This window comes from Aythya marila, assembly GCF_965140915.1.
Source record: "Aythya marila genome assembly, chromosome: 1".
NCBI classification, from domain to species: domain Eukaryota; kingdom Metazoa; phylum Chordata; class Aves; order Anseriformes; family Anatidae; genus Aythya; species Aythya marila.
In genome coordinates, this window is record NC_139042.1 from 23,417,879 (window position 1) to 23,436,348 (window position 18,470).

Below are 18,470 nucleotides of genomic sequence, written 5' to 3' on the forward strand. Positions count from 1 at the left end.
CTGTGATTTAACTGCTCATCTTTGAAATAATCTTTCTCTCTTGTTTGGTATTTTATGTGTATCCATAAACAAGTTTATACTTTTGAAAAGGTTTTAGAAATGAATATGATAGACAATCTCAATTTCTTGTGTAACCTGAAGGCTCTTTGTCTTGTTGCGGGGAGGTCTGTAGCTTTTGTGCGTGTGACAGTTCAATATGGCAGCTTAATTTTTTCATTTAAAGATGTGATCTTACCTTTTCAGTCAGAGATTGAGAAGCCTAGAGGAAGGAAGAAACCAGCTATCACAGACTCAGAAGAGAAACTAAGCATAGATGACCTGAATAAACTGGGACAAGAGCAGAAACTTAGAGGTAGTCAACGGGGAAGGAAGAGACCTGCAGTTGTTTCAGAATCTGATGAAACGCAATGGCAAGAGGAAAAAAGGCTAAAAGATGATGTAATAGAAAGTGAAGATGAACAGAACAGTCCACCAAAGAAAGGGAGAAGAGGACGCCCTCCCAAAGCAAATAATGGGGCAACACCAAAGGAAGAACCACCAGCAAAGTCATCAAAAAGGAGCAAAAAAAAACAAACGCCAGCAGCAGCAGTAGAAGAGGAGGAAGAGGAAGAAGAAAGGCAAACTGAAAACATTGAACAAAAGCCCAAAGGCAGGCAAAACAGGACAACGAAAAGAACACAGCAGAGGTAAGTCTGTCATCTTGTAAGCTGCATCTTTTTTATCCTTGGACATTAGTTATAATTTGATACTTTGCAATTTGGGTCTTCCTCAAAACAGAGCAGAACCATCTGAAACTAGTACAGTTGAATCAGCACAGTCTACGCCACAGAAAGGACGAGGAAGGTCATCAAAAACACCACCATCACAGCAAAAAAAAGTGTAAGTGGTGAATATTTTCTGAATTTGTGTTTAGTAAAAATTTAAAATATGCCTCTGTGCCCCCAAACAATCATTTACTGAAAACATTTCAGAATACTTTAATTGACAGTTATGAAAATAAATTGCCACTGTTATTTCTAAAGTGTTTTCCCCAGCTGCTTCTCCTAGAGCATCTCAAACTAGAGCAAATAGGCTACAAGTAAATTTAATGTGCTCAGGTAGCATATACGTAGCTTTGCTCTTCTAGGAGAAAAGTCAATAAAGCACACGAGGGCCTTGAGGATAAGGCTTTATTAGGACTCCAGGAGCAAAAAGTGTTCCTGTTTGTTCTAGACAGGGAGGAAGAATCAAATTGTTGCTCTTCACAATACCATTTCACCACAGTAAATCTATTCTGGTTCTCCTTAAATGAAATATCAATTACTCTAATTTGTGGCCTCCTCCTTGTAAGGTAATGTATTATCCACTTGAATCATTTCCAAATGAATAAAATGTGCTTATAGTCTACGTATAATAGTTCTAGAAAATCTTGAGGTGTGTTGAGCTACAAAATAAAGGTAAATTCTGTGGCTGGCTTCATTTTCTTGTGCTTACTGTAGAAACTACAGGTATCTCTACCTTTTCTATACATGTACACTTCTGCTTTACATATATTGCATGTACAAGTGGACAGGAAAATAAAAACTGGAACATGGAAGAGATTTGCAACATACTTCTCCCAGACCTGGTGTTAAATGCCTTAAGGCATGGCTTACACACATCTTTGGTTTGGCATTCTGTATTATTCTGTTGCCAGTATTGTTTTTCTAGCTTCTGGGCTTAGCATCCTGTTGATCTTCCTCTGACAGGATCCAGATTTGTGTCCAATTTGCCTATCTGCAGCAGATTTTGTTTTTTTTTTTTTACATGCCTGAACTCCGTGCTAAACAAATTTGTACCTCATGCTCTAGCATTTTGCACCCACGGTATCCCAACCTTTCCAGTGTTCTGTTTCCTACCTTTTTTCACTTGCATGTGGAGAGATGAACCTAGCTTGTTAATAATTCTCCTCTTTCCTTTTCAATTCTGTTACTTCTGCCAGAGTCTTGGAAAGCTTCAATCGGGCTATTCTGTATTGTTTTTTTCAAAGAAAGGTTGCTTGGTTGGTGCTGAAACTCCAACTGTACTATAATTATTATGTGTAATTCAGGGGTTTTATTCTAAACTGATTTTACCATGGTTCTCATGACTGAAAATTCCCATCACATGTATGGTTTGAAGCTGTCAGAGAACAGTTGATTGGGATCTATATGACCCCACTGGGGATTGAAGCCTGATGTCCGCCTGGAAGAGCATTTCTGGTTTGATTTCATCCAAAAACTCACCTAGTTTGGGTGCACCAAGACAGCTTCTCAAACCAAGCCTAAGTGCAGTAAGTGGGATGATTCAGTGATTTGCTTCCAAACTGCTAACGACACAAACCAAAATGGTAATGTGAGTGCAGCTGTAGTTTTGGATACATATCCAGTTGTCTTTTTTTTTTTTTTTTTTTTTCTTTCTTTTAAGGTGGGGAGGATGTAGGGGAGACTAGTTCTCATTTTCAGCAGCTGGAATGTTTTTTTTTGCTCGTGGTTCAGCTCTAATAACTAACTAAAGATATTGTTGAGTGATTGTTCTTGATTATCCCGATTAAGGTGGTATTATCCTGATTATCCCTAGCTCTTAGCACGAGCTAGCTTGGAAGATTTGCTTTTAGGTCCACTATAGAGTTAATTTCATAAATAGCAACATGCGAGTTCTTCTAGGTCTGTAAAAATATACATGCAGCTACTTAAATTCTGTGGTGTATAAACTGCTAAAGAAATAGAAGAGATCTATTTGTTCAGAAGAAATAAATAAAACAGTTGCTGCCTGGCTTTTCCTGGTCACTGGTTACTGTTGTGTGTCAGCCTTCTTGGCCTGTGTTCTGACACTGAAGAGAAATATCTGTCCCGTCTATAGATGCAAAAATTGCTCCATGTTGTACTCCTGGTTCTTTATTCTGGAAGAATTTGGTTTCCTATTGCTGTTGCTCACCCTCCTATTTATACCTCTAGTGTTCTTTCTGCAGATGAACTAGAAAGGCATATAATATGTACTATATAAATTGAAATTTTAAGGCTTCTGTTCTTATAAAGAGGAATGTTTGTTCTCTTGCAGAGTTTATGCATGTGCAGACCCATATGGCATGAAACTGATCTTTATTTTTTTTCCTGATTTTAGCCGTGCAGGACGTTCCAAACAAGCAGCCAGTAAGGAGAATGAATCTAGTGAAGAGATGGATGTATTTCAGAGTACTTCACCTGTCAGTGATGACATCCCCCAGGAAGAAGTAATGGAAGAAGAGGAAGTCTCCACAATCAATGTAAGAGAAATTCCTTAGCTTTTTTTCTTTTTTTTAATCTGTAATGTCCTCTCTGTATTGACTGACTTCCCCTGTTCTTGTAACTTAACCTTCCTCCTTGAAAATGAAGGAGGTGTTTGCCACCTCTGTGTTTTATAGTGGCACTGCAGTGTAGTTTCTTGTAGAATCTGCATTTCTCTGAGAGAAAATATCAGTTTTTGTCAAGTATCTTAAATTTTCTATTCTGTTTAATTTTTTAATCTGAGTTGTGTAGTACATCATGGGAATTATTTTCTGGGCAGCTTGTACCTATTTTTGTCAGCTAGATTATAATAGTGAGTTATGTTTGTTTATGCAAAAGAGGAATGCAAAATGAATAGCATCAGATAACAATTACAGAAACTTGGAGCAGAATTCTAAACCAATCTTTTTCCTCTTACTAGCATATGCAAATATGTTAAAATAAGTTTATATATTTAATTCTTATAAATATAGGGGTGTTAATAGTAATACTATAGATGTAATTGAGGATGCCTTTCAACAAATCTGATGATTGAAGCATCTGAGGACATTAGATTATTTTTTTTAACACTTGAAAGATGCAGGTTTACAACATCAAACAAATTTACGTCTGGGCCATTGATCAAGGCTTGCACCTGTGATAAAATTAGTAATTAATGACACTATACAGTTACTTAAACGTTATGATGAAGTAAGCATTTTTCCCATAAACTACAATTCTTCTTGACTTTTTTCATAACTTATTTTTTCTGTTAAATATTTAAAATACTTTTTTCCCCAAACAGGTGCGTCGCAGAACTTCGAAAAGGGAAAGGCGATGAGTGAGCATGTAGTTATCAGCCTCCCAGGTGAAAGCTTTGAAGAATGCTTTTAATATAAAGCTTGAGACTGAACGAAGCTGTTAGTGCACAAATGGGGTTGCTGAAAAAAGACAAAGCCTATTTTACTTTTACTGCCCCGGCATTTGCAGTCCCTAGGTCACAAGCTTTAGCCACACACATGTTGATATCATTAACTGTGGGTTTTTGTGAAGTGTAATGTGCGCTGGCTTTGTAGACATATGAACTAAAGAAGAAAACTGTAAATAGTTCTTTTTTTAATGTTTCTGACTTCTAAAGTGCTTGTATAGCTTTTATCTGCGGCTTTAAACTGACAGTGCCCCACTGTTTATTGGATCTATTGATTTAAAAAGGAGCAGAGTTTGTTAAAAATTGATCTCAAGCAATATCTGTCAGTGTTCGTATTTGTACTCTTGTTGACATTTAACTGTGAAAAAAAATCAGTTGAACAAATAGTGCCACTTTTGCCACTATTTGTTAAGAAGAAGAAGAAGAAGAAATGCAATAGTGTTTGTTTCCTTCATGAATCTAACCTAGTGTTTACCTTGAGGCACCTACCTATCATCAGAGGTGCTAAATTACTTTCTTTTACAGTTGAACAATGTTGGATAGAATAATACAAGAGATGCAAATTGTGGAAGAAGTTGTTTGACTTGTTTTACGCCTCAGTATTGATTCCAGACTTCTCTGGACTTCTAGTGGCATTGAAAATTCAAAAAGGATTTAAAATATTATAATTTTAAAAGTGTGTTATTAAATAATGTACTGAATACCCTCCCCAATTTATCTTCCCCTATCAGTTTTTATTAATCTACTGTATCAATAAAATTCTGTAACTGAGTTTTTAATAGTCTAGTATGTTAATGTGTATAGATATTTCCTTCTGAACATGATGTTCACAAAGAGCAAATTATTACTACATTATAATACGAAATCTGATATATAAACATTAGTGAAAATACAGTTCTTATTACAATGTAAAGTTAATCACAAAGAAAAATTTTATTGATGCAGTGTGTCTTTATAAAGCTGTTCTTGAGAGCCAAGTGTTTTGTATTTTATAGTGAAGTTGCATGTTTATGAAAAATGTGCTGAAAATGGGATGTAATGTTTTTTTTGGAAACTCGTATCTAGCAGTAGTATATGGTAGGTTGCCTCATGAGAGAACCTTCTATTGAAAGTTTATTGTACTTTTTCTTTTTTTTTGTGAGCCAAATTTTTTTGGTATGAAGAGCTAAGATTTTGTTGAATGATTGCAGTCAAGTTGATGATTGCAGTCAAGGTATTCAAGATTTGAATGAAGCTCCATTTTTATTTTATGACCATAGAGAAGGTTGTATTTGTGTTTTTAGGTATAATCTGAAAAAGAAAAAAAAAAAAAAAAAAAGAAACAAAATACTTAGTCAGTATCCTGTATGCAGTTTTACAGTTTACAAACTGTCTTTGAAAACCAAAATGTATAGGTTACTACACTATGCTAAGCCAAGCACATACTATAATTTCAGGTGCTGTTCTCTCTCCGGTTCCCCACCGTTGAAAACATATGAAAAAATCAATTTCTAACTTACAAAAAAGTAATCTCATTGAATAGTGGAGCATTTTCATACAATCCATCAAGAAATACGTTATAGTTGCAAGGTGGCTTGTGAAGATTAGAGGAAAGGATAATACTGAAGCACGGATTTACCCATTTCTGAACTACGATATCACTAGTAAAGAAACCTTTAGACTTTTTTCATTATGTATTTTTTTGTTACTGATGTAAAAAGTGTTTTAAACAACTAGATTATTCTGCCTCTGCATAATTCCCCCCCACACCCCAGTATTCAGCTTTTCAATATTCATACCTATAGGTATGGGGGAAATACTGCCTAAAAAGGCCATTATGGTTGGTTTGAATTGACTTTGAAATAGCTGGCACAACTGAGCTGGCTTACTTAGGCTTCAGCAGTGCAAATGCAAGTTGTTTTTTTTTTTATTATTTTGTTTGTTTTGTTTTGTTTTTCCTTTACGGTATAAAAAAAATTGAAAGCTAGCTTTATATTTTCCTCTTTGACTGAATTGCACTGAAAACATTTATGGAAGATGTATCTTTAAGTCCATTTTATACAAAAATATGAAAAATTGATGTTGAAACTGCTGCAGACTCTTGAGGCTTTATGTGCATAAACATGGTTAGGTTAAACTTCATCAAATATTGATGCACATTACTGATCATAATGTTTAATGTAAATTTTAAACTATAGTTTTGCAATTTAAATGTTGATTTCTTGGGTTATAATGTGTAATTCATTATTTCTTGAGAAATAGGCACAGCAAATATTTCATTCTTATATTCGAACCTCTTCTAAGTTCATTCTCATCTCATAAAGAAAATGAATATTTTATGTACTAACATTTTGAGATCTGCGTACAGTAGCTACAGTAGAGTATAATTATGTATAAAAGATAAATTGCTAACATTCAGTTAGCATGCTCTTCTGCAATGATAATGTTAAGTTTATAAAAATGTACTGTATTACATTAAAAGATCAAATTGAACTCACTGTAACAAGTTCCAGTATGAAATTTGTATGAGATTGCCGAAGTATCTTGCTGTACTTTGCAGCAAATTAAGCTTGTGTTAAATTTCTTCTTGCTGCAGTGCAACAGGAAACTTTCAGTGATCTGTAGTTCATATATAAAATGCAAACAGTGGCTGTAATCTTCATACTAGAATAATTCACTATAATTCCAGAAGCATGGTTTTTTTTTGTTTTTTACTTTTCACCAACTGAGATTATTAATATTTAGGAGTAGCTAATCCACAAACAGGAAGGAAATAAATGAAATTGCTTGACAGTTGTAGTGTAAGTACACCTTGTCCACCTAGGATAATCTGGATTCCTATATCAATTATTTGACTCTGCCAATTGACTTTATTTTCTGGCAAAATGAATCCTTTTTGAAATATTCTGTTGTTTGCTCTTTTGACACTTCAATCTATGTGAACAAAACCAGAATTTACAAAAAAGTATTCATATTAAAGACACTTCCACTGAATATGAATATGTTCAATTTGTGACTTGCAAAAAGCTTAGACTTGAAGATTAAATACTTCATTTTGGCATAGCATTTGTCATCTGATGTTCTCAAGAAAACCCACTTCATATAGAGCTGTGAGTGCATTTGTATTGCTATTGATTAATATTTTTCACGTATAGGTTTTGACACATGATCCAAGCCTGCTTTTGTGAGTGTATACAGTAGGCTTTGGATCCAGCAAGTTTACATCCCCGTGGTTTTGTGAGGTTTAGTTCTTAAATGCATTTGTCATGTGCAAATATAAGTGCACATCCACGTACATTGATATGTTTCAATATCCTAACACTTCTGCATACAGGACATGTAATAGAAAGGGAGTATACACGTATATTAAAACATGTATACCCCTGACATACAAAATTCTGAGTTTGTAGATGGAAACTTCTTTGCAAACCTGTCTATGTTTAAAAAAACATACATATTTTGCAGAGATTGATGTATCTCTACCTCATCCAGGTAGGTGCAGTACATACTTTACAAAGAATTTTTGAAGTAAGTACATTCAGGTATACCACCCCATGCTTGTCCAAGGCAGCATGTCTACAAACACGTAAGACAAGTACTTGATGGCCATTATCCTTCTATTAGACTGCTGGCTCTTTGTTTTTACCATTATGAGGACCCAAAATGATAAGATTGATCTAACAAAGACCTTCTGTCCAGTCATCCATCAAGAGGAGCAGATTGTTTTTAATTTCCTGTTGTGCTTACAGGTTGTCACTCCAGTCTTTGCATCTGTGTTGGATGTTGCCTTCACAGATGCCTGCTAATTTTGGTGCAATTTCCTAATGCTGGCAGAAGTGACTTACGTTATATAGACATAAATGGACTTCTTGCTGTGTCAAAAGGTTTATCCAACATATTTAGGACACTTGCTTAATGACATGCGTTACAGCTTCTGGAACTCTGTTGTTTGTGGAAAAGTAAGAAGCTGAATATTGGCAAGGGGGATAGAAGTACAGGGGGAAAAAACAAACAACTATTTGATTTGAATTTCTTCAGTTTCTGCTATCTAAAAAAATCTGCCCTCTGCACGAAGTTCACCAAGTGCCATTATATTTGTATAGGCAGGATAAACATAGTATTATACAGTGTGTGTATGGAGTAACTGAAAGGTTTCACATTTGACATTTTTTTCAGTGCCTCACTACAGTCACAGTCTAGTTCATGGTAGCACATCTGTTTATGTAATGGTGATGTATGTGTGGTTTTTTTTTGATTTTTGTATTTTTTGAGATAGCAGCATCATATCATATCTATGTAAGAAGGAAGAAAGGCTCTCAAATACCAATTTCCAGTCCCACAAATCAGTATTGCAGTAATCATGTGATAAGTTTAGAATTAGCTTTAACATATATAATGTTTTCAGAGAATGACTAACATCTCGTAAGATGTTTTATTTGACTAGGTGTGTTTCTGATACTTGTATCTTACCTCACATGCATAGATAAAAAGGAAAGAGTATTTTGAAAATCCAAACAGTATTATTGAATACATTTCCTGCTTGGTCAGAAGTAATTTTAGTATTAAAAAAAATAAAATTGTTTGCAGTTCACAATTTTGTTGTTTCTGAACAGATCCAGAGAACTAAAGGTTTCAGATACTAGGTTTGATAAGACTCAGTATTGTTGGATTTTTTTTTAATTTTCTAGACAAGACACAATCACTGCAATTATGACATTCAGAATAATAGAAAATGTGAGCTCAGTAAATCTTAGTAGTAGTAATTTCTGATATTATAATACAGAAGAAAATGTTAGAATGTAAAATTGTAAATGTAAAATGTTTCGACAACTTGAAATAGTCTGGTTGGGAACATCTTCGGATTTTTTGGTAGATATATTTAAAGCTTACTTTTTTTTTATGGTACATTTATATTCAGAAAAGTTAAATTATTGTAAACTAAAGGTATTTTGAGGAACAGAAGAGTTTTGAATCGATACCTAATAAAAAAAGTAAGGTTAATTTTAAATAGTGAGGGTTTTTTTAGCCATATCTATATATGCAGTAACATATTACGTGAATCTGGTGTCCACCAACATTTCTCTGGAGCCTTTGACCTACCACATACTGAGGCAGTAGAAAATGCCTTTGTGTTCCCCAAATGGTAATTGCTGTTGTCCTTCCATAAATGTTACTTTCAAAACATAAGAGCTGGAAGAGGAAGGGAGAGAAAGGTGACTTTTTTTTTTTTTTACCTTCTGTTTATCTTCTGCTGTAGTGTATATGGCTTAGGTGAGTGAGAAGTTTTGAGGTATGTAGGTGTGTTGAGTGAAAAATAGGATGTTATAAATGAGTTACTGATTTGAAAGGTGCTACAGAGCTGACTAAAAGGTAGGGAATCAACAGATGAATGAGATGGGAGAGTAGTTACTCAATACGAGGTGGCCAGTGATAGGAGTCTTCTATTCAAACTGATAGCCTTCATGAGGGAAGATAAATTAGTGTTTTTTATTTACTGTTATTTTTTGAGAGAGCCGTGGATACGTTGCTTTCTTTGATTAGGAGGAAGATGTAGCTGGAGTGTTGAAATGTGTAAAAACACCCATAGAACTGAGGCTAGTGCTCAAGTGGTGCTAGTGCAAAGTGAGGTGGGTAGCTGCTACTGAGGCCAAATTTCATTTGGAAGGGATTTGAAATAATTACAAACGGGCAGATTCTAACCTCCATAGGTAGGAAGGTAAGACAACAAATCATCCATCTCAATGCAATGCTGGAAATGAGGCAAGAGAGGTCAAGAAAAGCAATTTGGAAACAAGAACTCTAAAAGATGCCAAATTGTGCACCTGTAAGCATTGTTGCACTGCAGATAGCGATGATCAGTGATGGTATCTTCTATGTGGCCTCATGAAATCTTTCAACCTGAGCTCTTTTCTTAGCAGCTTTTTGTGAAATCCTGATGGTCCAGTCATCTTTAGCCATTTCACTATGCCTCGTTAGCAGCCTGGAATGGTCCTGCCCTCCCCTCGTATACCTCACATACATAATGCCCTCTCCTAGATGCCCTGTGTCTTGTCATTGCTGCTTTCTGTTCCCTTCAGTGGGCCCCACCAGGCAAGTTTCTGAATCTTCTAACTCAGTGTGGTGAAGGAAATGCTACTATCCTGCTGCTTGTTTCACAGCCATCAGGTTGTGAAACAAAAGCAGCCATCTGACTACTGCCCCATACTGGAAAAGGTGCGTACAAGCTCTGCATTTGACCTAGAGAACTACTAAATGAACTGCTACGTTTTGTTATCTCTGATTCCCATTGTCTAGTGGAGAAAGCTCTTCCCGAGGTTGTAGTAAATCAAAATTGTGAAACCATCTCCCAATATAGCCAGCATTATCCAATGCAATGGCACGTAAGGACTATGTAAGTAGCCAAGTTTGGTTTACATCGAGTTTTTTATTTGGGAGAACAAAAGGAGGAATAATTTGGAGGGATATTGGGCAGAAGTTTAGTTCAATTCTTGCTGCTTGTCTTAAGGAAGAAGCAAGTCCTTGATACAAATGTGAAAGAAAAATGATGATTTTGCAGTAGGGAAGATCAAATTTTGCTAAACCGTTTTCTTGGGTTCGTGGAAGGAGCAAGAGAAGTTACTCATAAAATATGTATCACTTCAGAAACTTTTAATGATTATGTGCTTGGGTACTATCCTGACCAACGTGTGGAGATGGGTTATGGGATATTAATTTTGCATGGGGCAGCATTTTAATCTCCACGTGGGTCTAAAATTGAATTTTGTTTTCTTCATCCTAAGCTGCTCTGCTGCTTGTATTGGTTGTTTTTTGATAAAACTCTGGTATTTCATGTTAGATCAGTATCTGTTACCCTCTTTCCTTTTTTGTATTTATCCAAAATAAGGAAACGAGATTGCCGTAACATAGAACTAGTGTCACTAAGGGCTAACATACTGAGCTTAGATCGAATCCTCAGTGTATCAGGGGAACACTTTAAATCCATACTTAATTCACTGATTGACTCAAAACCTGTGACTACCTTGTCAGTTTTTTTTATGCTACCATTTGATATTGAATTTGGAACATAGTTTTCTTTTGTATTGTTTTCTGTTCATGTAAATTGGGATAAAAGAGCCAATTGTGATCTACCTATTAAAAACACATATGTATGTTAATAGATTACGTGGTGTGTTGCTGCTACATCCCAGAGCATCACAGAAAAACCTTGTATGTTGTTTGGCCTCAAATACTTGTTTTCAGTGTAAACCAATTGCTTCTCTTGGAGCTTACGGAGCTGTAAAACAGCCTTCAGCAGTCAGGACCTCCCTTCTGTTTGATACAGATATGCTTATAGAAATGTTCTTAATGTATGCAAATACTTGGCAAAAACAGCAAAATGAAGGTGGAGCTTTGAAATACCATCTATAGAGTATTCAGAGCATTGCAAAATGCTTGTCTGTGAATGATGACATGCACACTTCCGAGAAGAAAGGACTGCTTAAGGTCAGGGAGTGTTTTTGCATTATTCAGAGGAGCTCCTACTCCTTTCTCCCTCATGCTGTGTAAGTCTGTATGGGCAGTGTGCTTCATGCCAGTGGTGCTTCTTTAAACTTCCTGATGAAATGCTAGAAGAATGGCACAAAAAGCTCTGTGGTCTGTTGTCTTCTTAGCAACTGACTCAGTCTTCAGAAAGACTCGATGAGTTGTGCTTAAGGCATCTCCTGCAGGTGCAGGGGCTCTGCTTTGGGTGGGGAGTAGTTTTTCAGGTGATCCCCCGTCCTTTCAGCTCCGCAACAGGAGAGAAAGGGACACATTTCAAAAATACCTTCAGAACAGTGCCACTTTTTCAGGTCTGTTTGCATATCTAGATTGGCTTGGGCATGCTTCAGTTCTCAGAGGAAAGAACTTTCTCCACGGTTAGTAATAAAGACAGTGAACGTTCTTACAGAGATACCTCACCCTATCTCGACACACATCGACATTAGGCCGATATGCCTAGCTCAAGCAGGGACTGAAGGGTCTCAGTAGATCACCTGCCTTTTGGAGCTGATGTGGCTTTGGCCTTTGGGTTGCCTGGAGGTCCCTTGGTGGCCTTGCTGTACCTGAGGTGCAATGCCCTTGTTATTGTTGCCATTCTCAGCAGGAAAATGTAGTCCTGGAGCTATCCCTGCTTAGGACCCACCACTGCATTTAAATTCAAGAGCGATGAGGACTTGTAGGTAGCTGTTAAGTAGCTGAGTCATCCCATTGTACTACAAAGGGACTAAAAAAGGGTGATCCTCAGCTGAAATTCCTGGGCTGAATCATTCAGACAGACAAGTGGAGGGCTTCTGAAGGTGGATCCCCTACTTGAACCTGGATTCCCATAGACTTGGTCATGAAATGTGGTGTTCCTGAGCTGTTACCTCTAGGAGACACAGGCAGACACTGGCCTGCACATCACTTTCTGTTGTCTTTAGCCATATTTCTTGATTCCTGTACCGTGTTCAGTTCAAAAGCAGGAGTTTCAGCCAGGAAATTGCTTCAAGTCTTTTTCTTGTGAGCCTGTTGCTTTTAGGTCTAATTTGTATGTCACAGTTGTGATATCAGACGGCACTTTGATTTTTTAACTGCATAGGTACAGAGCTTAGGACGTGTTTTAAGCTGTTTATTTCTCCCGCAGGGCTTCTGTCGAGATGTTCTGCTTCTCGTAATTGGTAATTATCTGACAGGAGAGTAGCCTGTGTCCAGGCATTTTGTGAAAAAAATGCAGTGGGTTGGTGGGCGGTGCTCTGTCAGAACCCAGATGAGTCTTGGAGCAGCGGCTGAAGGTCTGCTCCGCCCTAGTTATCCACCATGCATCTGTCTGCCTGCAGCCTCATCTGTGCTTTCATCAAGCTGAAATCAGATTTCACCACTCAAAAGCGAGAGCTGATGAGCTGCATCTGGTAGGGTGGTGCTACACACACCATGGTGGGGTTTCTTGAGTATCTTCTCCTGTGCTTGCTATCAACATCCTTGGAGGTCTCCAAAAGCTGCCTGGACGTGGTCCTAGGCAGCCTGCTCTGGGTGTCCCTGCTTGGGCAGGGGTGGCTCCAGGGGGCCCTGCCAGCCTCAGCTCTTCCATGATTCTGTGATTTCAAGGGAATGCCACAAGCTCCTGAAGAAAAAGTGAGTTAGTGTGTGCTTAAGAGGGGATCCTTGAGAGTCGTCGTCATCGTGCTTGCTTTTTTTCCCTGTCCTTTGATGTCTATTACAGATACATTCCTGCAACTTAAAGGTACCGAGGTGGTGAGTAGGAGAGGAGGTGGGAGCCTGAAGCATTACTCCTCACCATATGGCACAGGGAAATTGCTGTCTCGTGTGGCAGGGAGAAGTACAACCATCTAAGAACCACGGTTATCAAAGTAACCTGTATTTATTTCCTTTCTGTCATTTCAGTTGTTTCTCTTTTGAAACATCTGATGTTTTGATTTCCTACTGAATAGGAGCTGAAATGGCCCAGTTTTGTCGTGTACATTCAGCAGGTTGTGAGCATATGCTGAAAACCCCAGGTGTTCCTTGGGCTCGGATTGCGTGTATGCCTGTGAAAGCGTTCATCAGTAAAACCTCCAACACCTTGCAGGCAGTGCCTTGTAGGTGTTTTCCCTCTCATACATTCACAGTTTTAACGTGCTGAAGTAGACTGCAGTGAAATGACCCTGAAAATACACCTGAAAGGCTTAGAGGTATGTTACAGTGCTTTCCTAATCTGAACCAGAGTCCTCATAGTCCTTACTCTCCTCTTCACATGTCCTAGACTGGTGTGGGAATGGTCTCAGTGGCTGCAAAGGGCTGCCAAAGTAGGGAGAAAGCTCAAATCTTCATGGGGGAACACAGCGCACTGTGGCTCTGTGCAGCAGGCGGCATCTGAGTTCAATAAAAGATTGGCAGTAGCTGTGGAAAACGCCTCAGAATGAAAACGTGACACACGAAAACCAGAGTCGGAAGGCACACCCTCCCTACCTGCTTCTTTTTGCCTTCCGTGTCTTCTAAATTTCTTTTTGTTTCCACCGTGGATTCCCATCTGCTTTGTATTTTTTCCTTTTTGTTTGCTGCTCAGTAGGACAAATACGAGTGAGGAAAGCCAAGTTTATCTCAAGAAGAAAGCATGTCCAAAACTTACAATGCACCATCTCTTTTGTCAGCAGCACATGCTCTGTGCTCTTCGCTGGCCCTTGAGGCTTTGATGAGCAGCAATGATCGAAAACAGCCCCTGGATGTGAAGTTTTGTCTCCCACCATCCCTGGAACTTGCACCTGCTTGCACAGATCTGCTGTGGCTGAGTGCCAGAGCTCTGCAAGAACTCGTAGCAACAAAAAATGATGGAATTGGGTAAGGGAAGAAATACACTGCAAATCCTGAGGTATTGTGTGCAGTTTTGGCACCCCCTGAGCAAGAAAGACATTGAAAAAGTTGTACGAGGTCAGTGGAAGGCCACCGAGATGGTCAGGGTCTGGAGCACAGGCCTTGTGAGGAGAGGCTGGTGGTGATGGGATGTTCAGCCTGGCTCTGGGGGAATTAGCAGCAGCCTGATGGTCCTGCAGGGAGGTCATGAAGAAAATTAGTTCAGGCTTTACCACCATGCATTGCTGTGTAGGAAGAGAGCTAAAAGTCAGTCCCGGTGTAAGGAGAATCTTGGGAAGATGAAAGGGCCACAGTGCGATGAGTCAAGCAGCAGAACAGGTGCCCTCCTTGGAGATGTCCGTGAGCCAGCTGGGTAAAGCACTATGCAACCCTGCCTGACCCTCACGGCTGACCCTGCTTTGGGCTGGAGTTTGGACTGGAGACCTGCTGAGGTTCCTTCCAGCCTGAATTGTCCTGTGAAGCCTTTCCTGTGACAGCATAGCTCATCTAGTGGGTATCATGAAGTAGGGAAACTTCCCTTAATTTGGCAAGTTTAGGTCACAAATCTAGCATAAAATTTTTATTCCACTTGCCATTTAGCATCATAGGATATCCCAAGTTGTAAGGGATCCATAAAGATCATCTAATCCAACTACTGGGTCCCCAAAGATCACCCCAAAAAATCAGACCATGTGTCTGGGGGCATTATCCAGACACTTCCCAAATTCCAGCAGGCTCAGTGCCATGACCACACCATCGTCCATGAACCTGCTCAAAAAGCCTTCAAGTCCTACACCTGTAGTGGTTTAACCCGGTTGGCAGCCAAACACCACACAGCCATTCACTCATCCTCCCCCCTCCCTCTCTGGGATGGGGAAGGGAAACGGGAAAGTGAAGCCTGTGAGTTGAGATAAAGACAGTTAGGACAGAAAATAAAATAATCATAATATGTACAAAACAAGTGATGCACGATGCAATTGCTCACCACCCACTGACTGATGCCCAGCCTAACCCCGAGCCTGCCCACTGGCAGGACAGAGCGAGAAGCTGGAAAGTCCTTGGCTTGGTGTAAGCACTGCTCTGCAACAATTAAAACATCAGCATGGTATCAGCACTCTTCTGATCCTAATCCAAAAGATAGCACCCTACCAGCTACTAGGAGGAAAATTAACTCTGTCCTAACTGAAACCAGGACAACACCCAAATCGTTTCTGAAAATATTGGAGAGGACTGGTCCTAAAATGGAGGCCTGGGGAACCCCGCTAGTGACAGGGGTGATGCATGTTAGCATGGTGTAGAAGATAAATACAAAGATAATAGATTGGTTCATCTTACACATAACAAGTCTGAAAAAATGAATGAAGTGTGGGTTCAAAAGAGTTTATCCTGTGTGTACGTGTGTGTATGCATATATATATATATGTGTACGTGTGTATGCATATATATATGCACACGTACACATATGTGTGTCTGCACACATGCAGGCAGCTTGAAATCAGGTTTTTACTTCTAGGTGATTTCTAGTTCTCAGTACAAGTGTAGTACATTCAAGGCCCTGTATGGCTGTGGGTGTAAATTATGGTTCTCCCAAACTAATGAGTACTGAATTAAAATTTCAGTGCACTGTGGTGGAGTTTGCATCTGAATAGGTGAAGAAAGTAGTTCTGCGTAATCAGATTTGTTAAAAATTTTTTTGAAAATTATTTGATACAGCAAGGTGAATGGTCTTCAGTGGACCATTTGACAACCGAAGGCAGGTTTGAGCTGCTGGAGACATACATCTGAGGGACTGCAGCAGTTTCTGGGATCTGCTTTGAATTCCTCTGGGTATTCTGACAGTTTCTTTTGGGGCTGCTGGGGGGCTTTCAGAGCCTTTTGGGGGAGCATCTGGGTGCTGCTGTGGCTGAGGATTCTACAGCCTCATATGGGGTGCAGCCTGTTCCCGAAGAAAGAGGACTCTGAGCTCCTGCTTCAGCTGGCTTCTGTGGCCACCTGCCCTTCCAGCAGCTCTGGGGCAGCCTGTACAAACACTGGCTGGCCGAGAGCAGAGCTCCCTGAATGCAGCAGCAGTTAGCACTAGATAGAGCCAGGGATGCTGCTGGGAGCAGCCTGGTCATGGTCAGGACATGCCACGGGGCACAGACCCACAGTCATTGGGGCCACGGCCTCTGTATGCAATGTCTGTGGTCACAGCTCGGTTTGAGGGCCCAAAGGGGAGCACAGCTCTGAGGGACGCTGGGGCTGGGGAGATGGGCTTTTGTCTGGCAGAGGTGGGTGCCTGGGAGGGCCCGTGTTACAAAGCAGAAGAGCCATGGGAGAGCAGCGGCTGCAGAGCTTCGAGGATGACCAGAACGATCAACCAGGCCTACAGGACCCGGCAGGTGCAGAAGCCTGAAGCCCCAGCCAGGCCTCGTACACCCACCTGCACCCAGGGAGGTGCAGGCAGGACCTTCTGGGTGAGAAATGGCACTCCAAGCACAGCAGAAATCAGGAGCTGATGGCTTCTGGCCCCAGGAGCATGGCTCCTGCTCCCCATGCAGGTCAGCTACTAGGGAAGAAACTCAGTGTCTGGCAGCAGATGAGGGGTGGGAAGCTCCCTCAGTGCCGCTTGGCCAGCTAGTGCAGTGACACTACTGGGAGAAAGCAAGGAAGGACAGCAGTGGGAGACTCCATCCTGGTATCTAGGGAGCTTTGCTGCTGGCTAGGGGCTCAGATCCTGTTCTTCTACGGGGGCACTGACGATGTGACCAGGGAGAGCTGGAGCAGGTTAAGTTCAACTACATGGCTCTGGGGGTGAGCCAAGTGCATGGGGTCCTATTTATCTCCTGGACCGTGCTGGTGGAGGTGCTCCTTGAGTAGGAGTGGGTGTGCAGGTACTGTTAAGAGAGATTTGTTTTTTATGACCACAGGACCCTCTTTGAGGACTGTTGGGGAGAGGGAGGATCCACCTGACCAAGTGGGACAAAACCATCTCTGCCAGCAGGCTGGCCAACCCACTGAGGGGAGCTTCAGGGTAGGAATGACAGGAGGGAAATGCTGACCCACCACCAAGCAAGGAAGCAATCGGCCAGATGAGCAATCAAAGGAAATCAACAAAAACAGGGCTGAAGGGGGCCAACTTCTAGAGTCTGCACACAGATAAGGAGGTGCCTGTAGCAGAGTGTTGTGGGGGAAGCTCGCATGGCTCTTCTGGGAAACCAGCATGACTGGGTGCTTCTCTGAAGTGTCTGTGCACAGCTGTAGGGCTGCAGCCTCACTGGGGTTGCAGAGGTATCTTGAGACAGCTCACGGGACTGAGCATCGCCATGGATGGATACAAGCTACAAGAAAGATACTGAGTTGCTGGAATGCATTCAGGGAAGGGCTATGAAGCTGGTGAAGGGCCTGGAGCACAAGTCCTATGAGAGGCGGCTGAGGGAAATGGGGTTGTTTAGTCTGGACAAGAGGAGGCTTGGCAGAGACCTCATCACTCTCTACAACTACGTGAAAGGAGGTTGCAGTGAGGTGGGTGTGGGTCACTTTTCTGAGGTGACAAATGATAGGACATGAGGAAATGGTCTCAAGTTGTGCCAGGGGAGATTTAGGTTGGATGTTAGGAAGAATTTCTTCATGGAAAGGGTGGTTAGGCATTGGAACAGACTGCCCGTGGAAGCAGTGGAGTCACAATCTGAGTTATTTAAGACACGTGTGGATGTGGTGCTTAGGCACATGGTTTAGTGGTGGTAGTGTTAGGTTGTTGGTTGGATTTGATGATCTTAAAGGTCTTTTCCAACCTAAATGATTCTGTAATTCTAAGTGGTAGCTGAGGCCTTCTTCAGACAACTGTCAGAAGCCTCATATTCAGAGTCCCTGGTCCTCAGGGAGAACTCGGTCCTTTCCAACCTCAGGGATTCTTTGGCTCTGCTTTACATCCTGCCTTCTAGGAATCCTGTGATGAAAATAGTTTTCCTGGGAGAGAAGAACTAGAGAAGTCTCTA

At 40.5% G+C, this 18,470-nt stretch overlaps 1 protein-coding gene across 1 annotated transcript in view; it reads left to right on the forward strand.

Annotated features, from left to right (window-relative positions):
• PDS5B (PDS5 cohesin associated factor B) overlaps positions 1–7,221 on the forward strand; it is a 110,816-nt gene extending 103,595 nt beyond the window's left edge. Inside the window, exons 32-35 of the mRNA XM_082774552.1 lie at positions 244–686; positions 778–879; positions 3,121–3,262; positions 4,048–7,221. Coding sequence (XP_082630678.1) covers positions 244–686; positions 778–879; positions 3,121–3,262; positions 4,048–4,083 — 723 coding nt within the window. The 3' untranslated portion in view covers positions 4,084–7,221. The remainder of the gene's footprint in view (positions 1–243; positions 687–777; positions 880–3,120; positions 3,263–4,047) is intronic.
• Positions 7,222–18,470: the final 11,249 nt, after the last annotated feature.